General features: G+C 43.3%; 2 protein-coding genes across 2 annotated transcripts in view; both read left to right on the top strand.

Annotated features, from left to right (window-relative positions):
• LOC137360159 (deleted in malignant brain tumors 1 protein-like) overlaps positions 1–14,041 on the top strand; it is a 29,231-nt gene extending 15,190 nt beyond the window's left edge. The window contains exons 4-5 of the mRNA XM_068025708.1: positions 6,245–6,559; positions 13,950–14,041. Of these exons, the coding sequence (XP_067881809.1) occupies positions 6,245–6,559; positions 13,950–14,041 (407 nt within the window). The remainder of the gene's footprint in view (positions 1–6,244; positions 6,560–13,949) is intronic.
• A 331-nt stretch (positions 14,042–14,372) lies between these two features.
• LOC137360158 (antigen WC1.1-like) overlaps positions 14,373–25,096 on the top strand; it is a 29,127-nt gene continuing 18,403 nt past the window's right edge. The window contains exons 1-8 of the mRNA XM_068025707.1: positions 14,373–14,672; positions 15,799–16,116; positions 16,200–16,280; positions 16,363–16,680; positions 16,830–16,871; positions 17,273–17,383; positions 20,355–20,398; positions 23,876–23,957. Of these exons, the coding sequence (XP_067881808.1) occupies positions 14,516–14,672; positions 15,799–16,116; positions 16,200–16,280; positions 16,363–16,680; positions 16,830–16,871; positions 17,273–17,383; positions 20,355–20,398; positions 23,876–23,957 (1,153 nt within the window). The 5' untranslated portion in view covers positions 14,373–14,515. The remainder of the gene's footprint in view (positions 14,673–15,798; positions 16,117–16,199; positions 16,281–16,362; positions 16,681–16,829; positions 16,872–17,272; positions 17,384–20,354; positions 20,399–23,875; positions 23,958–25,096) is intronic.

Below are 25,096 nucleotides of genomic sequence, written 5' to 3'. Positions count from 1 at the left end.
TAGTGCGTGACAATCCATGCCAATGAGCTACTGCTGTGCAAATGCTTTCTATTTCTCGGTCCATTCCTAAATTTACAGTGCACAACATTAAGAAGCGGCTGAGCACACTGCACATAACAAAGATTCGGGGCCCGATAACACTCCAGCTGCAGTGCTGAAGATCAGTGCTCTAAAACTAGCAACAACTGGAGCCTAGCTGATCCAGTACAGTTACAGCACTGGGATCCAACTGATACGGTGGAAAATTGCCCTGTTGCATACTTCCTCGAAAATCAGGGAAACAGTGACCAGTTCGCACCCAATCAACCGACTCCCATCAACAGCAAATCTTTCCTTGTGCTGGGTATGACTCCCCTTTCAACGTATCTCTCTGAAAATAATCCTCAATGTTTTTGTATTTTCTGTAGCTTTGTTAACCCGTATTGCTGTTGTATTCATTTTTCTATCTGTACCCCTGAATCCCATTGCTCCTCGACACAATTTAGATTATCATTGTCCAAGGAAAATGTGTTCTCATTCTTCCTACCCTAATCTGTAAGTGTACATTTATCTGCATTAGAATTCATTTACAATTTCGTTAACGTCATGTATTTTATCACAATTTGACTTAGTATTAACCATTGTCCCAAGTACATGTCATTAATGAATATTGTAATTGTATGTCCCTTTCCTGAATCGAAATCATTTATGCAAAATATGATCAATAGTACTCCCAGCATCAGTTCTTGTCGCACAATACTTCTTGCACAGTTCTAACTGCCCAAAATACTTTTTGTTTGCACACAGCTGAACACTACTGTAGATGTGACCTGACCAGGATTTTTTTTTGGCTTTCGCATCATTTCTAGCCCCTTGTATTCCGTTCCTCCAGATATAAAGCCCAGCATTCCATTTGCTGTTTTTTTTTCTGTCCTTGCCCTTGATCCTGAAGTCTATTTTCCGTTTTTTCACCATTTCGAAAATACTGGAACATTTTAAATTCCAAATTGGACACCTCACACTTGCCAATATTGTAATAGTTTTACGCAGTCACTTAATCTACTTTTTTTCTTGTTGCAAATTTATGCTTAAAATATGCATGATTACAATATCGTTGATTTTTTTCAATGGCAATATTGAGTATGTCAATTATATGAGGCTTTCTATTCAGCCATCTAAATCATTAATAAATAGTAGAGGTTCCTGTGGGACGGCGCCATCACATCCTGCCCGTTAGATGATCTGCCCATTATCCCTGCTGTCTGTCTCCTGCCACTTAGCTCACGTCCTAAGTAGTCAATAATTTGCTCTAAATCCTATGAGCTGCAACTTTAGCCAACAATCAGTTATGAGGGATTTTGTTGTTTGCTTTCTGGAAGTCCATCTGATTAACATCCATTGAGCTTCCCCTGCCCTCTACTTTAGTTACCTCCACAAAACAATTGATCAGGTTCATCAGGCATGATCTACCTTTTACAAATGCATGTTGCCTATCTCTGATTAGCTGCAACTTTTCAAGGTGATCAGACACTCCAGCTTTAAATGTACACTCTAGTAATTCCCTGACAACAGCTGTTAGGCGAACCAATCTATAATTCCCTCGATTCCCTCGCTAACATACTTTAAATAGCCGTGTAACAATTGCAATTTTCTAATTACTGTCCCAGCAGTTTGCTCTCAATCATTAACAAAGTGATGGAAGGTGTTGTTTACAGCGCTATCAAGCAGTACTTACCAATAAACTACTCACTGATGCTCAGTTTGGGTTTGTCGGACCACTCAGCTTCAGGCCTCATTACACCCTTTGTCCAAAAATGGAAAAAAGAGCTGAATTCCAGAAGTGAGATGAAAGTGACTGTCCTCGACGTCAAGGCAGCTTTTGGTCAACTGTGGCAACAAGGAACCTTAAGAAAAGTGACGTCCATGTCCATACTGATGCAAAGTAATTATGTATAATTCCCGCCATTTCCTTATTTTCATTTATAATATCACCATTGTCATTTTAATGAGGCCACATTGCTCTTACTTACAAACTATTTTCGAAATTATTGTAAAAGTATTGTAGCTCTTGCGATCTATTTTGTCACCCTTTGCTATTCTTTGTATATCTGCCATTCACGAGAATCTGGGCTCTTTTCCCTATTTTTCCATGTTTTTGTTTTCTTTTATACTTATGATGTTACTGTGTCTTGCATGCCAGTCCATAATAGATGAGGTGAGTTTGGAATTGGACCATTCAATGCTGTGGTCATTGCGTTGAGTTTACTTGACGATGGCAGGCTTGTCCCATTCACTGCATCAGGGAAGGTATGGAGATCTATAAACACCACAACGTCCCCCTAACAGTGGCCTGCTCCTCAGTGGATATCTGGTTGTCTCTCCTCAAGAGACACACCATCCCCTGCTCTGCAGCCAACATACCACGACCAGAACAATAGTATGGATTGACCTGCCACGATACACTGTAGCTGACCAAACAGCAGCAAGCACAATGGCATGTACCGACCTTTCACGGAATATAATTAACAGACCAATAGCAGCTAGAACAAGCACCTGTAATAACCTAAGATCCTGTCCTTATTCCCATTCTCCACTACATATAAACCGATCGCTTCCACCAGTTCCAGTTGTTTCTCCAGACAATGGACAGAGTACACTGCCCAAAACGTCGAGGTCTGCCAGTATTTCTAGCAACTGTTTTGTCAAGGAAGCAACAGCTGTTTTCACCGCAGATTCAAGTGTTGTAAAGCTGTAAAATTGTCTTACTCAAATATTGCATGTTTTAGTTTTTCCTCTCCCGGTATTGCCTATTGAGGTTAGATTTCCAACTTTGCTCTACCCCCTCAGCCAGCCCCCACCAGCTTCCCTTCATCCACTTACTAGTTTAAGATTCCTGTAACATCCTTATTTATCCTTTATTCTAGGACCCTGATCCCAACCCGGTTCAGGTGAAGCGCATTCCAACAGAACAATTATTTAATATCCCAGGACAAGTGGTGGGTACCATAAAAAGTAACACCTCTTTCCAACATCAACACCTTCAACAACGTGTTGACCTCCCTATTCCCCCACCCCCCACTCCCCATTCAAATGTGCAAGCGGCTTGTATAATAATTCAGAGATTATAATCCTTGAGATCTTCTTTTATAGTTCAGCACCAGGTACTCTCTGAAATGAAACTCTTGCCTTTTCTTTCCTATGCTGTTGGTCCTTGCATGGTCCAAAACGACTGGATAGTTCCCCTGCATTCTTGCAATCTGATTTGAGATATCCCTCACTTCGCACAAGTTGGGCAAATACTGTTTGTGACTCCTAATACCCTAATGACTGAACTACTTAAAAGTATCACATTATGCTCCACTCCTCCACCTTTTGCACAGCTTCCTGTTCCAACGTATCACGGTCAACATTCTGGCTGTCCTTCTGACAGTCTTCATCCTTATCCTCACAAATAGCCAGTACATTGTTCCTGTTGGATAGATTCATTTTCTGCATATCCTCGTTCACCAACAAATCTGGATTTCCATTACTGTGCACTAGAAGCTGCAACAACCTCATTCTGACCCCGCACCTCTCTGCAAGATGTGACTGAAATCTGCAGCAAACTGTCCAATACTCCTCTTGCTGCTGTATGTGTTGGGGTATCTCCAATTCCCACTCCAGCTTTATGGCCCAGAGCCAGAGAGTTTGCAGGTGGATACATCGACTACGGTTATTTTCCCTCGGGATAATTGCGTCATCCACAAAATCCTATATCCTGAAAAAAATAACTGCTCTGCCATAACTTAGTCTGTCTTTATTTTAGAGTTAAAATTATTTGTAGATGCATTTTAGGTTTAAAGCTATTTTACTGGTTAGCTAATGCCGAAACACTGAGCACTCACCAATTAACTTAATACTTATTTGAAACTTATCCACGTCCCCTCATACTCTGACTTGACAATTGCTTCCCCTCTATTTGTCTGGTGTCTGCCTCTCCCAATAAGCTCTGCTGCTGCTGGCTGTGGTGCTGTGTTAAATCAGTGACTCCACACACTTACTCAAGCTGAACAGACAAAACAAAGCACTTCGTTATAAACCCATGCCATCTGCCACTTAGAAGGACAAGCACAGCAGATGGATGGTAACAGCGCCATTTGCAAGTTCCCCTCCAAGCCGCACACCATCCTGATTTGGAACTATATCAACGTTTCTTCACCGTCGCTGGGTCAAATCCTGGAACTCCCTTCCTAACAGCACTGTGGGTGTACTGAGTGCGCATGCGCTGCAGCAGTACAAGAAGGCGGCTCACCACCATCTTTGCAAGGGCAATTCGGGTTTGGTAATAAATGCTGGCCTAGCCAAAAACATCCACTCCCTGTGAAAGAATTTTAAAAAACAACCTCCTTTTCCCCCTCTGCACCGAATACTTTCTCTGAGCAAACTCTAACTTCCCACTATGTTCATAATGTATTCAGTTAACATTGCAATCTGTGGTTACACTATGCCTTACTAGAAGACTAAAAATGGAAACATAGAACATAGGAGTAGGAGTAGGCTAGTCGGCCCTTCGGGCCTGCCAAGCAATTAAAAAAAACATGTTTGATCATCAAATTCAGTACCCTCTTCCGTTTCGTCCCCATACCCCTTGATCCCTTTGGCATTAAGAAAGATATCCATCTCCTTCTTGAAAATATGTAATTGTTTGGCCTCCCCTGCCTTCTGCGGTAGAGAATTCCGCAGGTTCACCACCCACTGAGTGAAGACATTTCTCCTCATCTCGGTTCTAAATAGCATACCCCATATCCTGAGACTGTGACACCTGGTTCTGGACTCCCCAGCCATCGGGAACATCTTCCCTGCATCGAGCCTGCCTCGTCCTGTTCAAATTTTATAGGTTTCTATGTGGCTCTATCTCGTTCTTCTAAACTCTAGTGAATATAGGCCCAGTGGACCCAATCTCTCCTCAAACGTAAATCCTGCCATCATAGAAACCAGCCGAGTAAATCTTCTTTGCACTCTGTCCATGGCAAGGGCATCCTTTCTCAGATAAGGAGACCAAAACTGCACACAGTACTCCAGATGTGGTCTCACCAAGGCCCTGAAGTAAGACATCCCTGTTCCTGCACTCAAACCCACTTGCAATGAAGTCTAATGTTATATGCCTTTGCAGGCTCATTCAAGTTGCAACAGTTTAGACCGTTTCCAGCTGACAGTAATTACCCCAGATCGGACAATCACAGCTGATTGACTGCTTACTGCGAACTTGACTTGCACGATTAACTGCTAACATGAACTGCCTTGCAGCTTTTTAATATTGCAAGTTAAATTCTACATGTTAAGGCTAGATTTGAGTCTTACACACTAATTACCAAATTCTACACTGCCCACTTTGTTTGTAACACATGCAGCTAAAGGTACACACTTTGCCTAAAACCTTTGACTGAAATCTACCTACCTCAGAACTTGCAGAAGAACATTGCCCAGGCAATCAATTTTAGTTCAAGAAGAAGGTCTTGACAACGGTTTCAATGGCAAATAAATTTGAGCAATAACTGCCAGAGATGTCCACATCCCTCATGAAGAAAAGCAGCTCCTAAATGGCCTTGTTTTGTATTTGTTCTTTTGATCTTCTCTAGCGCATCTATCAAACCCCTTAAACATTTTAAACACGTCAACTCGATAAGGTCTAATCCTTCTAAACGCAATCTACTGCAAACAAAGTTTATGCAACTTGTCTTCATAATGTAACGCTTGAAGCATAGTTGTCATTCCAGTGACTCTGTCCAGCACCAACTCCAAAGCTGATGGTTTTGTGAAGTACCGTGCCCAAAAGCGACAACAGATACAATATAAACATCACATCCTTCTGAGTTTTATATTCCAAGTACCAAGAGATAAAGTCCAACAATCGATTAACGTTTGAAAGAAGAACTGTTAACTTTTGAGTATTCAGCCAACTTCTTAAAGAGGTCCTGTAGTAATTATTGTGAGGAAAGGACACAGACCTGAAACATAACTCTCTTGTTTTCTCCACAGATGCTGCTCGCACTGCTCAGTATTTCCAGCATTTTCTGTTTCATTTCAGATCTCCAACAGCCGCAGTATTTTACTTTTGTGTTGCTGTAGTAATTCAAATTGTTTTTGATAGATAATTTGTGTAAAGTATGGTTGGATAATCGTGTTGATAAAATTCTCCTTCTCTTTTTACGCATTTTCTATTTTGCTCTTTCTATGCAGAGGATGATTTAGAAATTATTTGGATTTGTATTTGTTTTCAATACAGGAAAACCTGAACTTCGATTGGTTGGTGGGATGGACAGATGCTCCGGTCGGGTGGAGGTGCTACATGGACACCAGTGGGGGACGCTGTGTGACCTTTACTTTGATATGGAAGACGCCAAAGTGGTCTGTGAGCACTTACAGTGTGGGGCAGTAAACTCAATCCCGGGAGGAGCCCGCTTTGGAAAGGGTACTGGTGCAGTGTGGAAGGAAAATTACAGGTGTCTGGGGAACGAGACGCGATTGTGGGATTGTCCTGTTTCATCCTGGGAACAGTTTAGCTTCTCCCATGAAAACGATGCAGGTGTCATCTGTACGGGTGAGTCATCTCAGTCAATTGAACTGAAATACACCAACCGCTCTGCTGTCAAGCATCATTGACTATTTCCACAGGTCTCTGATTCACTAGTTTTGCTGATCCCATGCTTCCTTTGTCAGTAAGATTCTGAGATGTGTTTGTGGGTTTATTGGTCTGAATTAAATTACAAATGAATCAAAGCTTCACTCCAGTAAACATTTATGCATACAATGACTCGTTGGTAGTACTTCTCGTCATATAATATCTATTTCCGGGTAAATCTGGAGCATTTTTCAAGGGCTATAGAGTCAGCAACTCGCTCCCAGGACCACTGCCATTGAATGTAAATGTTGCTCGAGCATTGAAACTGTTATCAATGTAGGCAGTTCAAATATGAATTATCATGAAATTCTCTGCAAAGATCATCTGTTTAATAGAAAACACTGTGAACTTGTTGCAAGATACATAGTGTGAGATATATTTTAAGTTCCACCACACCGATTGCAATAAAATTATAGTGAATGGCATAATTCGTTATTTCACCAATGTGCTATGTCTTTGAAAATTTCACAATTTTGATGTAAATTTAAATTCTCCCAATTTCCAGGATTATATTTATCTCTCAGCCAGCACCCTCATATAACAGATTCTCTGCTCAGTTATCTGATCACTGTATGTGGGACACTGCTCAATGCAAAAGTGCTCCCACGTTTCACAATTTGCAATATAGTAGTTGGCAGGAAAAAAGACAGAGGCGCAAGGGGAGAGCCAACTGTGCAACAGCCCCAACAAACAAATTTCTCTGCAGCACCTGTGGAAGAGCCTGTCACTCCAGAATTGGCCTTTATAGCCACTCCAGGCGCTGCTTCACAAACCACTGACCACCTCCAGGCGCGTATCCATTGTCTCTCGAGATAAGGAGGCCCAAAAGAAAGAAGAATATAGGTAATAAAAACAGGATGTGCTGGAAATACTCAGCAGTTCTGGCAGCATACATGGTGACAGAAAGAGCATCAACCTTTCAGATTGTGGATCTTTCATCAGAACTTAGAGATTTAACAGTTTTTTTTAAAGAAAGGGGGTAACAAGGAAAGAATGAAAGGAACGCTCCGTGATGTGGTGAAAGACAGGAGAGATGAACTGGTAAAACGAACAATGCAGAGCAAAAGTATGTTAGAATGGGCCAAGTAAAAAGCACATTTCTAGAGGAGGTGCAAATTGGAAGTCAAATATCGTCCAAAAAAGAAAAAAAGGGGGAGGGAATCTGATCTGAAATTGCTGAACTCAGTGTTCATTCTAAAATGCTGTAAAGAGTCTAGTGGAAAGAGGAAGTGCTGTTTCTCAAACTTATATTATCCTGCATTGGAACTGTCCAGGAGAAAGAGGAGGGAGAGGTCAGAGTGGGAGTGCAGTAGACAATGAAAATGACAGGCAACTGGAAGCGAAAGGTAAAGCTTGCAGACTTGAAAAAGGTGTTCTGCAAAGTAATCCCTCCACTGTGTTTGGTCTGCCAATGTAAAGGAGACGCATCATGATCAGTCAATACAGTAAATACAGTATCCGAAAGAGTAAGCAGTACAAGTAAATCGTTGTTTCACTTGGAAGCAGTGTTTTGGGGCTTGGATGGTGAGAAAGGTGGAGGTAACAGGGCAGTGGTTGGAACTCCTGCGCTTTCATGGGAAGTTCCTGTGGGAAGGGGTGTTGAGAATGATTGAAGGGAGTATCAGGGTACATTTTCTATACTTAATAAAGAAATAGGAGGCTTATTGAAGCAGGAATATTCTGAAGAGATCATACATTTGGAGTATTTGTTTGATGGTTAGCATTGCTGTAACCCTCTCAAGTCGTTTTTGTTGTGAATGCAGTACATTACATTGAAAGAAGTACAAGTAAATCGCAGTGGGGGTGGCGGGGGGGGAATCCTCGGTTGAGGAAAAAGGAAGACATATCAGAAACGCTGTCATGGAAGGTAGCATCATCACAGCAGATGCGTTGGAGACGGAGAATCTTGGAGAATGGAATGGAGTCCTTATAGGAGGTCCTTCCAACCACAGTGGCTTACAGGGCCCTCAACCGTGCCTGGCACATTTCCTGCACCTCTACCCTCTCCCCTTCCCCTCCCTCCCAAAACAGTGACAGGGTTCCCCTTGTCCTCACTTTCCACCCCATCAGCCACCATATCCAAAGGATCATCCTCCGCCATTTCCGCCACCTCCAGCGTGATGCCACTACCAAATGCATCTTCCCCTCCCTTCCCCTGTCAGCATTCTGAAGGGATCGTTCTCTCCGTGACACCCTGGTCCACTCCTCCGCTACCCCACCACCTCATCCCCTTCCCACAGAACCTTCACCTGCAATCGCAGGAGGTGTAATACCTGCCCATTTACCTCCTCTCCCCTCACTATTCCAGACCCCAAACACCCCTTGCAGATGAAACAGCGATTTACTTGTATTTATTTTAATGTAGTATATTGTATTCGCTGCTCACAATGTGCTTTCCTCAACATTGGGGAGACCAAACGCAGACTGCATGACTGATTTGTGAACACCTCCAACAGTCCTCAAGCAGGACCCTGAACTTCTGGTTGCTTGCCATTTCATCGCTCCCCCTGCTCTCATGCTCACATCTCTGTCCTGGGATGGCTGCAATGTTCCAGTGAACATCAACGCAAGCTCGAGGAACAGCATCTCATTTTCCGATCAGGAACCCCACAGCCTGCCGGACTGAACATTGAGTTCAATAATTTCAGAGCATGACGGGCCCTCCATTTTACTTTTATTTTGAGTTATTTTTTCTTTTCCAATTTTTTTTTTTTTTTTGTTTTTATATTATTTCATCTGAGTTTGGTCAGTTGGGTTACCCACTGTTTTATTATGTTTGTACTTGTGGCTGTTCAATTTTCAGTCTGTTAACACCCTTTCTGTACTAATGTTTTGTCTTTCAACACACCACTAACACATCTTTGCTCCATGTCATTCTGGTCAGCTATTCTGTAACCTCATCCTATGTACACCTTCTCCTTTGTTATCTCTTGCCCCACACCCACTTAACTTGCTTATAACCTGTTACGTTTCTAATATTTGTCAGTTGTGAAGGCAGGTCACTGATCTGAAACGTTAACTCTGCTTCTCTCTCCACAGATGTTGCCAGACCTGCTGAGTATTTCCAGCATTTCTTGTTTTTATTTCAGATTTCCAGCACGCGCTGAATTTTGCTTTTAATTTGCTATTTCTCAAACTTATGTTAACCTTCATTGGAACTGTGTAGGAGAAAGTGGAGGGAGAGGTCAGAGTGGGAGTGGAGTATACAATGAATACAAGGAAGATAAAGGTGAAGTTTGCAGACTAAACAAAGGTGTTCTGCAAATTAATCACTCGACTGTGTTTGCTGTGCCAATGTAAAGGAGACGCATCATAATCAGTCAATACAGCAAATACAGTATACTGAAGAGAAAGCAGTACGAGCAAATCGTTGTTTTACTTGGAAGCAGTATTTGCCGGCTTGGACGGTGAGAAAGGTGGAGGTAAAAGGGCAGTGGTTGCATCTTCTGCGCTTGCCTGGGAAGTTCCTGTGGGAAGGGGTGATGAGAATGATTGAAGAGTGCATCAGGGTGTCACAGAGCGAATGGTCCCTTTGGAATGTTAAAAGTGGAGGGAAGGGGAAGATGTGTTTGGTAGTGCTATCACATTAAAGGTGGTGGAAATGGTGGAAGATCATCTGTTGAATATGGAAGCTGATGGAGTGGAAGATGAGGAGAAGCAGAATCCTATCATGGTTCTGCGAGGGGGGAAAGGGTTAAAGCAGAAGTATGGGAAATGGAATGGACATGATGGGGCCCTGTCAACCATGGTGGGTGGATGAGGAGATGAGGAGAATCTTCGGTTGTGGAAAAAGGAAGACATATCTGGAAGCACTGGGATGATCGGTTGCATCACCAGACAGATACAATGCAGATGGAGAAAGTGGAAGAATGTGATAGAATCATTCTAGGAATCGTGGTGTGAGGAATCATAGACAAGATAACTGTGAGAGTCACTGGGCTTACTCTTTATATTAGTTAATAGCCTATCCCCAGAATCAGAGACAGAGATGTTGAGGAAGGGAATGGAAGAGTTGAAGATGGACCATGTGAAGATGAGGGGGAGAAATTGGAATAAACGTTGATGATGCTTCACGTACAGGGCGAGAGCAGGAAATATCAGTACATGTGAACAGGAGGACAACCTTCAGTCCCTCGGGTCAGTCACCTGTCATCATTAGTGATGACAAATCAAAAGTGCTTCATTGCCTGTGAGGCGACTTGAGATGTCATCGGAAGCATTGTGGCAACGTAAACTTGTCTGTTTCTCTCCATATGGGATGAAAGGAACTGTCATCTGTCAGGAGCCATTTAAAGCCCCTGCCCCACCCTTCGGTCTCTTAACTTATCAATTGCCGGTATGTGCCGCGCTCACCTCCAGTTCATTTTACCCTTGGCCCCCAGTTTAAACAGCGGAAGCTACTCGGTATGTCTCCAAAATGTATTTACTGAGAAAAGGTGATGGTGAACAACATCTGCCGACAAGCCTTCTGAACAATGATGACAGAAATAGTAACCAACAAAATTAATAACTTTTCTGGTGGCAGCAAACTATGCTTCAATTTCACCATTGTGTTTCATATTGTAGATGAAAATTGGTCACTAAGGCTGACTAACGGGGGAAGCTGGTGTGATGGGCGAGTGGAGATTTACTACACCGGCAGCTGGAGGAGATTGCAGGACAGACTCTGGACCCTGAATGATGCCAACGTGGTCTGTACACAGCTGGGCTGCGGTGAAGCGACAGCCACTTATAACTATCCAAAGGACGGAAAGGGTGAAGGACCCGTCTGGGTGAATGATGTCCAATGTGTCGGAAATGAATTGCAGCTCCAGAACTGCAGTTTGTTCACATTGAATTCGTCTCTCACTGACAGTATGGATGTTGGGGTCCTGTGTTCAGGTAAACAAATTCTTCACTGCTTTTACAAAAACAAAGAAGTGAAATGTCTAATCTGCTGAGAAAAGTGATAATACGTGTTACTTGTTCCTGCGTGTCTCAAATCAGTGCTTTCACTTGGGGGCAGGGGATGAGGATGGTGGGCGGTCGGGGAGCTGGGGATGGATGGGGTGGTGTGCAGAGAGAGAGGACATGGACACAATTAAACAACAAGAACTTTTTTCTTACATAACTTTCAATAAACACATACATCACAAAGAGTTTATCAGGAATGTAATTGGACAGAAAACTGACACAGAGCCAGACAAAGAGATGTTCAACTGGGTGACTACTTTTTTAGTCAGATGGTTGGATTTGAAGAGGCGGAGACACAGAGATGTTTGGGGTGGAAATTCTCATCTGGGTGGTTAGATGTTTAAAGGCTAGACTGAAAGTTGTGGGGGATGGAAGTGGGAGATGTACAAAAAGCTGGATTCAGAGAAATGCAGAGCTCTCGAAATGATTCAGGCTGGAGGCGGTTATACTGATGGCAGGGGGAGAGCATGAAGGTGTCTGAACATGAAGATCATAATTGAAAACTCGTGGCATTGGTGGCAGGGAAACCAGTGAGTGCAGTGGCGCTCCTGAGAGAGGCTTCATGGAGGACAGGCGACAAAGCTTTGGATGAGCTGATGTTTCTGGAGGATGCAGGATGTGTGATCACCCGGGAGAACATTGAAAGATGCGGTTCTACAGACAACAAAGCATGGGTGAGCATTTCAGCAGCAGATGGGCTGAGGCCGGAAGGGAGGTGAAGGATGATAGAGATTAAAGATAACGGCCTTGTGATCAATAGAATATGGAATTGGAATCTCATCTCTGGTGTCAAATCCGGCGCCGAGCTTGCAATCAGTTCTATTGTACTGTATATAAGTGGAGGTAGCTGTGTGGGAGTTGTGCTGGTGTAAGTTTCAGTAGTCTGTGTATAAAAGTAAACAGATGTTTTGGACTATACGCTTGAAAGTTCCATTGTGCAGCATGTCAATGCAGGCATATGTTCTGGGGAAGTTGCATTATGCAGAATGTAAGCCTCGACAGATGTTTTGGGGTTGTTCCAACGAACGTTTATTTAAATATGACTGAGTGGAACTTACAACATATGAGATGGTGAATGATTCAGATTTGATACCGATTGGTTACAGTAGTATTTTTTTCGGACACATTCAATACATTCCAGCGTTTCACGTCAGAGGTTTACAGTGCCGAATGTTTATTACACACTCAGTCACTGGACAGAGTAGAGTATGTAATCTTGTTCTTTAGTTAGGTAGATGTCCAGCTCCACCCAACATTTATGTCCGCCTACAGAAGCCATGTGTCTTCTCCTTGTCTTCTACTTCTCTATGTGATGGGTCACATCCTGATTCTTATTCCCCAAAGTGCCTGACGCAATTAGTCCAATCATTTTTGTCTAGTCCAGATTGAATACTGGTTTCCTGCTCAGCCAGGAGGTCTACACATATGGATTTCAATTGTCCAGTGACACTTCCTGATCCTGTCCAACATTTTGCAGAGAGATCCTGTTTTCTGCCTTCGTTGTTCCCTCCAACAGTCACATATTGATATAATTGGTAGTTTAGTTCATTGATATTTTACAGACAACAGCAATTGATAATGTGCCTCACAAGATTCGTCTGCTCATTGAACATAATAGCAGCAGTCTGTCTGGACAGATAGGTCTGCATATTCTCTGTTCAGACGTGTGGTTTATCTCTAAAATTACTCAGATGTCTTCATTGTCAAAGACAGAGTCCCATCCTTACAAAAGTAAGTGATTCTGTTATGCAATTAATATTAAATTGATTTGTGATAATGTTATAATCAACACAACCCCAGAACATAGTTCTACACGAAGATACAGCATATTGCAAGGCTGATGTTTAAGGGTAGAACTTGTGAACGTTACATTCTCCAGTATGAAATGGAAGTAATAAATAGAGTAGATTAAACAAATGCTGACCTTGCCAGTGACACCCACAGCCCATGAAAGAATTAAAAAAACAGAAAGGCACGGTGACATCTGGCGAACTATCTGGTAATATAATCCTGAATGGATCAATCACATAAAGCATCATCGGGCCCTGCTCTTCTTCACTAAAACCACCCGTTAGACAAAGATCATGCAGGAAGGCAATGAAAACGTACAGCATATCTCCTCCATCCTAAATCTTCCTCCTGAACCCCTCCCCTGCTTCGTCCACCCTCAACTCCAAAAATAAGTGAGAGGAGTTTGTGCACTTTTTTGTCACAAAGTTCAAAAACATCCATTCATTCGCCTCCGCTACTTCCCTTTCTTCGCCAACCCACCAGGTCTAACTTCCTATCTGTTCCCCACCCCCACCCGCACCCCATACCATCACCCTGAATTCACATTTTTTGTTCGCTTCTACAGAGATGAAGGAAATAGGAGATAGCAGTAAATGTCTTATGAAGATAACAAATAAGGGTAACATACATGGACAAGAAACTGATACAGTTACATAACATGAGTATAAATTAACTGTTAATCGTGTGAGTGATTGCCTGTGCAACACCGTAAACCGCGTTCAAAACATAAAAGGGAAACGGGAGACCAGAACTTATCAAAGTCAGATGTCGTCGAATATCTGAAACATTTCTGTTATTTACATTCTATGTAAGAAGTAAGTGTAAACAGATATTCTGTTGTATTGTTTTATTTACCTGTCACAGGCACATTTAACATGTTGTTTTTAATGCTGGTGTTGGCACAATGAGTTGTAATGAGTGATGAGGTGAATGTGTATTGAAAGTATAATCCTCATGTACTGTTGTCCAACAGACCACGTGCAGTTAAGGCTGTCTGACGGTGGAAGCCCATGTACTGGCCGAGTGGAGATTTATTACAATGGGACCTGGGGCTCAGTTTGTGATGATTCCTGGGATCTGGTGGACGCTGACGTGGTTTGCAAACAGCTGGGTTGTGGAAAGGCATTGGACATGGCACTTCCTGCATCTTGTGGACCAGGTTCAGGGCCAGTTTGGTTGGATGAACTGAAGTGTTCCAGTAACGAATCATTTCTCTGGAAATGTCCCTCAGCATCGTGGGGTAACCACGACTGTTCTCATAAAGAAGATGTGAGGGTCATGTGTTCAGGTAACGGTGCTTCCAAATACGCATTTTCCGTAGTGTTGTGCACGTGGCTTCACAGGGAAGCTATTACATCAAATTACATAAAATGAACAGCACAGAATCTGGCCATTCAGCCTAATTGGTCAATGTGGTGCTTATGTTGCCCACGATTATCGCCCCAGATTACTGCATCTAACCCTCTTTGCATATCCGCCTACTTCTTTCTCCCTCATGTACCGATATAGCTTTACCTTAAAGGCATCAGTGCTGTTCACTTCAACAATTGCATGTGTTCAGAATTCAAAATTCAAACTACTCCCCAGGTAAAACAAAAACTCTCCTGAATTTCCTTTCAGATTTATTCATGATTATACTTTATTTATGATCAAAAGCTTCGGTCTCTGTCAGTTTATTAGTGATTTCGTGTCTCTGTATCCCGAGATCTCTTTGCTGCTCTCCATCATTTTCACTCGTATTTTCCAAGCAAGTACATGTGGCATCTTTATTCTTCCTATCAAAACTCACCAACTTCGACTTATCTGTATGAAAACTCATTTGGCAATTGTATGCCCACTCTGCCCGTTTATTAACGTCTTCCATATTTTGTCCTTGGCTTTCTTAGTGTTAACTATTTCCCCAAATTGCTGTCATCTTAAATTTTGAAATGATGTACCCCTTGTCTAAGTCCAAATCATCCATGTAAATGTTGAGCAGCAGTGACACCAGCCCTTTGTCACACAACTTCCCACCTTCCACCATCCTGGGTTACCATCTTTAACAATGACGGTGTGCTTTGTAGCCAGTTTTCGACCATTCTTCCACTGATCTCTTGACTCCACATGCTCTGACCCCAGTAATGATCCTACTCTGTGGTACCTTGACAGAGGCCTTTCGAGAAAAGCAAACATGCATATTGCATCGACAGAATTATCTTTCTGTAACTTATTCAATTAATTCAATAACGTTGTTTGTCTTCCTGTTGTGAAATCCATGTTTATTATTCTTCATTACATTATGGGCTGTCAGATTTTCTGAAATAATTACCGACAATCAGTGAACACAGCCGGTGCAGCATGTGTTGAACTGTGCAGTATGAACATTTAGCAAGTTATCAATCTAAACATCTGGATATTTCTTGTGTCATTAACAGAGCACAAGGAGCTGCAGCTAGTGAATGGGAAACATCGCTGTGAGGGGAGAGTGGAAGTGTTCTACAATGGCACCTGGGGAACAGTGTGCTCAGATACATTCGATGGACCTGATGCAGAAGTGATTTGTAAACAGTTACAGTGCGGTCCCCTCAGTTCTATCGATTATTACACTCAGTCATTCGGAGAAGGATCCGGAACCATTTGGCTCGATGGGATGAAGTGTATTTCACATGAATCGTTCCTTTGGCAGTGTCAAACAGAACCGTGGGGTAAACACAACTGTGAACACAGGGACGATGCTGGTGTTGTTTGTTCAGGTAACAATACAAACCTCTCAATGTGCAAGTGTCATTTGAAACATCGGTGTCTGACACAGTCAGCATGTTTCTCTTCTCAACAGAAGCGAATGTAGCAAAGGAGCAGCTCCATAGATCAGAGGACTGCATTCGAGAATATGATTGTAAACGTGGGCTTTCACCAGGTGCTACTTCCTCTTTCCTATACCAACAATTGTACTCCTGTCTTATACTACATCAATAATAATAATTGATTCTCTTTGACAGATTCGGGACAATGGTTGCGCCTGTTTGGAGGTAACACCAACTGCTCCGGGAGAGTGGAGATATTGTGCAATAACATCTGGGGCACGGTGTGTGATGACTCCTGGGATATGGCCGATGCCAATGTTGTCTGCAGGCAGCTGGGTTGTGGCCACGCTCTATTGGCCCCAGGAGGGGCTACTTTTTCCCAGGGTGACGGTGTTATCTGGCTGGATGAGGTGAAGTGCACCGGAAGCGAATCTTCTCTGGCCGACTGTCCTTCCTCATCGCCAGCTCAATCTGACTGTGATCACAAGGAAGATGCCAGTGTGATTTGTTCCGGTGAGGATGGCAGGGTTTGAAGAGTGGGGTTAAGGTTGTTTTGTTAAATTGACTCGTGACTTCAGGAAATTAAGAACAGTATTTATCGTTTAAATGGAAAGCGCAGAAATTTCATCTTTTTGAACTTTTTTGTACACTATATTCCACAGGACTCGATGTGCCTCCAATTGTTTTCCCGTCCACATCTGCAGGTACTTACCATTATTACTATTCCAGCGAGTGTCAGGGTTTGCATTAGTTGAATTGCTATTGTTGTCATTCTCAGAAGATACTATGAGCACGTTCTCAATGACTGGATAATTTTTTGCCTCACCGGACATTTCAAATGTTCTGATTGAAATTCTGCTAATCCCAGTTTCTGGCTGTACCTGAACTGTCCTGTACTCATCAGAAACATGGGGGCACTGTCTCTGTAATTTAGACTGGCTCACACTTTCCTCTGGTGCAATGTGCACCACACATAATGGGGAATGTTCAGCCGGACTCATTGCCCGGAAACAGTGGATATAATTATTAAAAACTTCTTGTAAATATTTTATTGTGTAAGATGGACTGTGTCTGTGTTAAAACTTTCTGTATTATTGTCATTAAGAACAGGGATATAAAACTACTTCCATCCTCGTTGCGGGCTGCTTCGGAGTCCTGCTAATCTCTGTGTTGATCTCACTGATAGTGGTTGTACAGAAAAAGTCACTCAGAAGAGGTGAGGTTCATATCTTACCGCGGATCCAACACAAGATCCCAGATATTGTGACATATCCTTGCAAAACTCTCGTTCATTGCAGCTTTCTATGGACTGCCAACTGGCTTTGTTCGAAATACATTGTACTCGTTTTTGCTGATTTTCTCCATTCAAAGTTCTCCTGAATTAATAGAATGTGACATTTGAAATTAAGAGTGATTTGAATTGTCCACATTCACTGTGAGAGTTCAGCACATAATTCATGAAAGTCTTGAAAATGTACTTATTGTAACAATGGATCCGGAAGCTCTATTGACATTTTTGGGCTGTGCATTCACCTATTTATTTGACTGTTAATCTTCCTTCATCCATTGGGTATCAATTTCAGCCCTTCAGATTCTGGCTCTGGGCATCCAATCTCGAGCTTTCCAACCGGCTCTGTCTGTTACTTTTACAAGTGATATTTGTATAGGACCTTTTGCATTCACCAGCGGTGATTCCACATTTCAAAACAACGCTTCCACTCATATTTCACCCATTCAACGAACTCCTGATTTACTATAACAAATGGGACTCTTAATAAATGACACTTTTCATAATAATATAGAGTTCTTCTAGAAATGGCTCGCTCTCTCTTATTAAGAAAGATTCTATATCTCGGACAGCATAGGCCTGTTATCTCAACCAAGGACCCGATCAGAACAGGCTCTGTAACATGACAGTCCTAAAGCTGATAAGATCGAGCCTGGTAACCTCGCTAGACTGGAGGTATTTTACAAACGATCACAAGCAGGAGAACGGGCCATAGAGTAGTCGAGTTATACAGCAGAGAAACGCGCCCTTCCGCCCATCGTGTCTGTGCCAGCCATCAAGCACCTGTCTATTCTAATCCCATTACTCAGCCCTTGTCCCTTCGCCTTGGATGCCATGGCATTTCAAGTGCTCATCTAAATACCTTAAATGTTGTGAGGGTACTGCCTCTACCATCCCTTCTGGCAGTGTGTTCCAGACTCCAAACATCCTCTTTGTGAATATTTTCTTCCTCAATTCTCCTCTCAAACTCCTGCCCCTTACTTTAAATATATTCCCCCGGTTACTGACCCCGCCGCTAACGGAGCACGTTTCTTCCTATCTATCATATCAATGCCCTTCCTAAATTTGTATGCCTCAATCAGGTCCTCCCTCAGCCTTCTCTGCTCTCAAGAAAACAACCCTAACCTATCCAGTGTCGCTTCATAATTGAATTGCTCTAGCCCAGGTGAACCCCCTCAGCACTCTGTCCAGTGCACACACATCCTTCCTAAAGTGTGGTGCCCAGAACTGTACATAGTACTCCAGTTGTGACTTAACTATCATTTTATACAGCTCCATCTTAACCTCCCTGCTCTTATATTCTATGCCTCAGCTCATAACTACAAGTATTCCATATGCCTTCCTAACCAACTTATTTCCCTGTTGTGCTGCCTTAACTGATCTATGGGCAAGTACGCCAAGGTACCTCTGACCCTCTGTACTTCTTAGGGTCCTACCATCCATTCTGTATTCCCTTGCCTTGTTAGTCCTCCCAAAATGTATCACCTCACACTTCTCAGGATTAAATTGCATTTGCTATTCCCCCTCCCATCTTGACAGCTCATCTTTATCGTCCTGCAATCTAAAGCTTTCCTCCTCAATGTTTATGACATCAGTAATTTTCGTGTCATCTGCGGACTTACTAACATTACTCCTATATTTACATCTAAATCATTAATGTACATTCCAAACCGTAAGGGTCCCAGAACCGATTCCTGCAGTACACCACTGGTCACTGGCTTCCAATCGCAAAAACAACCATCGACCATCACCCTCTGCCTCCTGCACTAAGCCAACTTTGGATCCAATTTGATAAATTGCCATGGATCCCACGGGCTCTTACATTCAAAAAGGAAATAGTGAGAGATCAGGTCCCACATGTTCCCGTAAAGTTGAGGGGGAGGAGCAACAAGTCCAGGGAACCCTGGATGTCAAGGGATATGGAGGATTAGATAAAGAATAAAAAGGAGGCTTGTGACAGATTCAGAGTGCTGATAACAGCGGCTGCCCAAGAGGAGTATAGAAAGGAGAGGGGTACTTAAAAAATGACTTCGGAGAGCGAAGAGGGGACATGCACAAACACTGGTGAGCAAGATAAAGGAAACTCCAAAGGCGTTGTTTTAAATATATTAAGGGAAAGAGGATAACCAAGGAAAGAGTAGGGCCGATTACGGACCAAAATAGCCATCAGTGTGTGGAGACAGAGGACATAGATTAAGTTTTTGATGATTACTTCTCATCTGTGTTCACCATGGAGACGGATGATGTAGGTGTAGAGACCAGGGAGGGGGATGGTGATATGCTTGAACAAATTAACATTGAAAGTTAGGAAGTATTAGATGATTTAGTGGGCTTAAAATGGATAAATCCTCAGGCCCAGATGAGATGAGCCACAGGCTGTTATCTGAGACAAGGGAGGAGATAGCAGGGGCTTTGACACATATTTTCAAATCCTGTCTGGTCACAGGAGATGTACCAGAGGACTGAGAACAGTGAATGTGGTACCATTATTCAAGAGGGGTAGCAGGGCTAAACCAGGTAATTACAGGCTGGTGAATCTAACATCAGTGGTAGGGAAACTATTGGAAAAAAAATCCGAGGAACAAGATTAATCTCCACTTGGAGAGGCAGGCATTAATCGGGGCCAGTCAGCATGGCTTTGTCAGGGGGAGATCGTTTCTAACAAACTTGATTGAATTTGTCCCCAGTCTGCTGCAGGTAAATATATGAGTATGCAGAAAGATAGATACATAGACATATAGGAAAATAAGCACAACAAAACTACTCCGCATTCACAATACCTGGCTTTGTCTCTTTACTATCACCATCTCTGTGATTTGGATGTGTTCGCAGATAATTTACTGTTAAAGGCTCGTGGGTTGTAACTAAACTTTAATCATTCCCACCCTCCATCTGACAGGTTCTGTCACGAGTGGCAAGGGTTCACCGGCTGGTTTATACCAAGCAATTTATGAAGAGATTGAGAATATTCCACCTGGCAAGGATTCCTATCAGATCCGGCGTTCAGGTCTGAGTTTTATATTTCATACCGAATTTTCACGAGACAAATGTTACTTCCGCTTAAATACCCCATTTTAATGGTCCGTTTACTGACTGAACACTGTCAGAAATCCGCTCACTATCACCATGTGAAGGAGTCCTATCACAGTGCGAGTGTGTCTATATCTCTGTGTACAGGAAGATGAGCAATGGGTTTGGGAAGATTCCCACCCGTCACTACTGCTAAAAGAACGTGATTTCTGTTTCTTTGTAACTATCATGTCATTTTATTCCATTTAAACTGGCCCAGAAATAGTCACTGCTCTCAGAAGGAGACAGTCAGATTATCTCAGATATTATTTCCCTTGGTGACTGGATCAGAAATACGTTCCCATCAGGAACTTCTTACCCGAAATCGGTGGTTTCTACAAAAAACTTATTCTAACACTTTGTATGCTGAAGTTTAAAATGAAATCTACAAATTCCACTTCATGATAGTGGAGCAACAACACTACCAAATCGATGAAAGCTTTGTCCTGTGATATATTTGGAGAGCGATTTAACCATTCAGATAAATTTCTGAGGTTACAACAAAACACACAAAGACGATTTCCCTGGCAGATAAGGTAAAGGCGAATCCTAAACGATTCTATAAGTATATTAAGAGGAAATGGGTAGCTAGGGAGAGATTAGGTCCCTTTCAGGACCGGTGCGGCAATCTGTGTGTTGAGCCACGGGAAATGGGCGAGGTCTTAAAGGAATACTTTTCATCTGTATTTACCGTGCAGAAGGTCACGGAAGCTAACGAGTTCAAGGGAAGGGACAGCGATCTCCTGACGTATAGCAACATTACAAGAGAGGAGGTGTTGGAGGTTTTGAAGCGCATTAAGGTGGATAAATCTCTAGGGCCTGACCAGGTGTATCCTGGGATGCTATGAGAGGCAAGAGAGGAGATTTCTGGGGCCTTGGCAGAGATTTTAGCATCATCAGTAGCCACAGGTGAAGTACCGGAAGACTGGAGGATAGCTAATGTTGCGCCTTTATTTAAGAAGGGAAGCAGGGATAAGCCAGCGAACTACAGGCTGGTGAGCCTTACATCATTGGTGGGGAAGTTATTCGCAGGGATTCTGAAAGACAGGATTTATATGCATCTGGAAAGGCAAGATCTGATTAGGATAGTCAGCATGGCTTTGTGCGAGGGAAATCATGTCTCACGAATTTGATTGATATTTTTGAGGAGGTGACAAAAAGGTTTAGCGAGGATAGGGAGGTGGACGTTGTGTACATGGACTTTAGCAACCCGTTTGACAAGACCCCGCATGGTAGGTTGTTCGGGAAGGTTCGAACACATGGGATCCAGGGTGAGGTAGCCAATTGGATACTAAATTGGCTGGCTGATAGGAGGCAGAGGGTAGTGGTGGAGGGTTGTTAAAGAACAAAAAGATAATAACAGCACAGGAACAGGCCCTTCGTCCCGCCAAGCCTGCGCCGATCCAGATCCTCTATCTAAACATGTCGCCTATTTTCTAAGGGTCTGTATCTCTTTGCTTCCTGCCCATTCATGTATCTGTCTAGATACATCGTAAAAGATGCTATCGTGCCCGCGTCTACCACCTCCGCTGGCAACGCGTTCCAGGGACCCACCACCCTCTTTGTAAAGAACTTTCCACGCATATCCCCCTTAAACCTTTCCCCTCTCACTTTGAACACGTGACCCCTAGTAATTGAATCCCCCACTCTGGGAAAAAGCTACTTTCTATCCACCCTGTCTATACCGCTCATCATTTTGTACACCTCAATCAGGTCCCCCCCTCAACCTCTGTCTTTCTAATGAAAACAAGCCTAATCTACTCAACCTCTCTTCAGTGATAGCGCCCTCCATACCAAGCAACATCCGGGTGAACCTCCTCTGCACCCTCTCCAAAGCATCTACATCCTTTTGGTAATGATAATGTTCTTCAGATTGGAGGCTGGTGATCAGTGGTGTGCCGCAGGGATGGGTGCTGAGCCCTCTGTTGTTTGTCATATATATTAATGACTTGGATGAGAAGTAGGGGACATGATTAGTAAGTTTGCAGATGACACCAAGATTGCAGGTATAGTGGACAGTGAAGAAGGTTGTCTAAGGTTACAACAGGATGCAGATCAACTGGAAAGTGGGTAAGTGATTGGAAAATGGAATTTAACGCAGGCAAGTGCGAAGCAATGCATTCTGGGATGTTAAACCAGGGTAGGACATATACAATGAATGGCAGGGCCCTGGGGAGTGTTGCTGAGCAGAGAGACCTTGGTGTGCTAGTACATTGCTCCCTGAAAGTGGCAACACTGGTAGACAGGGTGGGGAACAAGGCGAATGGCGTGCTTGCCTTCATTGGCTGAGGCAGTGAGTACAAGAGTTGGGACGTAATGTTACACTTGTACATACCATTGGTTGGGCTGCACTAGGTGTACGGTGTGCAATTCTTTTCGCTGCATGACAGGAAAGATGTGCTAAAGTTAGAGAGCTTGCAGAAAGGATTCACCAGGATGTTACCTGGTTTGGAGGGCTTGATTTCTGAAGAGAGATTGGATAGGCTGGGTCTGTTTTCCCTGAAGCAAAGGAGGCTGAGAGGGGACATGATAGAGGTAAATAAAATTATGAGAGGCATAGATAGGGTAGATAGCCAGATTCTGTTTCCCATGGTAGGGGTGACTAAAACTAGAGGACATAACTTTAAGGTGAGAGGGAGGATGTTTAAAGGTGATCAAAGGGGTAAATTTTTCACACGAATAATAGTGGGTATCTGGAATGAGCTGCCAGAGGAGGTGGTGGAGGCACGAACTGTATCAACATTTAAGAGGCATCTGGAGAGGTACTTGAAAGAGCAAGGCATCGAGGGATATGGAACTAATGCAGGCAGGTGGTATTAGTATAGATAGGCATTATGGTCGGCATGACGCGGAGGGCCAAGGGACCTGTTTCTATGCTGCATGACTCGATGACTCGAAGATCAAATCCGTTATTAGCCTCCTTGCACTCTTTTCTGCCCCATTGTCCGGGGTGGGTTTCGGTTTAGGGACCAATGCGCCGTTTGAGATTCTGAAAGGGAAAGAGACAGGGACAGAGTGGAGGGATTCTGGGTTAAGAAACTGTGTTAACTGACTATGTTTTACACTATTGTCTCTGCTCTAATGTCTGAAATCTGACCCACCAGCTGTACTGTGTATTGTTTTAACTGCTCACTATATGAGCCAACATTTATGGTCTATCTCTAGTTGCACTTGAACCACTGCAATCCCTGTGATGAATGTTTCACAATCGTGTCAGATACAAAGTCCCAGGACATTGTCACCAGATGATGACGGTATTATGCTATTTACTCGAACGTCCCAATCAATCTCTCCAATAACCATCCATGTTTGTGTTTAACAGTTTCTGATTCCATTGAGTCCCTCAATCAGATTGAATATTACACCAGTCACAGTTTGGGTGACACGGATCCTGGATCAGAAAATCCTGAAAGGAACTCCTCCAGTCTTCAGGGTGGGTACAATTTCACTTGTCACCATCACGTTTTTTAATCCATCACGCTGTCTGCTATCTAAAATTAGCAACTAAATATAAAAGAACTTAATCACCATAAAATTATGCTGCTGAAGACATGGAGCATCGCTGAGTGATTTTAGTTAAAAAAAAAGGAGAAATAATTTGGATTTCTACAAAATCATCCCGATTGCACCCAGTAGTATAATGGAATGAAACTTTCAGTTCATGATGTTTTCTGACACTGTTGTCTGGGCGGTGATGTGTGAAATGTGTGTGCATGTTGGATGGGTGATTCAATGGGATACATGTGACATTGAAACGGAGGGGAGAATTTTTTCACACAGTGACCACAGACAGGCGGGGTGGGGGGGGTGGGGTTGTTGGGGGAGGGAGGGAGGGACGGGGTAAATGCCACTGGATAGCGGTGCAAAGGAAGCTCGACATCTTCACACTGTTAGGTGATATCCCGAGAGTCGGCAGAGCTGGTGGGTGGAGGCTGCACTTTAAGGCGTTGGACTGGTAACTGAGCCTATAAAACAGGAAATTTATGGCAATTTTCCAAGTTATTCACAATTTAGAAAAGGATGGGCGAGAACAACAGTTTTCAGAGACTCGCCTTCTCCAAGCAGGGGGAAGGTCAGAGGAAGGTCAGTTTTGGGTGTGAAAGCATTGTGGCACTGGAGGGAGGGCGAGAGATGCTGTGTCGCAGTATTGACAATCTGGAGGCTGGCCAATCCTGGCGATCAAAACATAGGTATTCAGGATGAGCGTCCTCTCTGACTTGGAACTTAGATACACCAAGTAAAAAGAATGGAGGCCTTGAGAAATGAGTGCAGCAATTTACAATAGGTGTCAGCCAGTCCGGTTTTGAGGCCTCCCATTGTGGAGGAGAATCAGAGATGGAGAGAGCTGCAGTCCCGAGGAGTTGGTCTGCAGCACCCAGACAGGGACAAGAATCGTGAGGCTGGAAGAGAGTGTGGATGAACAGGGTGCACAGTAGCACGCAAGCAGCTTCTGAGTGCAGAATACGCTACCCACCAGAGTGGACTTACCATCATTGGCTCTGCTTCCTGCAAATTTCGGAGCAGCAGTGTCACTGAAGATCGTGCCTTTCCAGGGAGGTGGTTACTGATCTC

Source organism: Heterodontus francisci, unplaced genomic scaffold, assembly GCF_036365525.1.
Source record: "Heterodontus francisci isolate sHetFra1 unplaced genomic scaffold, sHetFra1.hap1 HAP1_SCAFFOLD_216, whole genome shotgun sequence".
Lineage (NCBI taxonomy): Eukaryota > Metazoa > Chordata > Chondrichthyes > Heterodontiformes > Heterodontidae > Heterodontus > Heterodontus francisci.
This window is presented reverse-complemented; position numbering and strand designations above follow the sequence as displayed.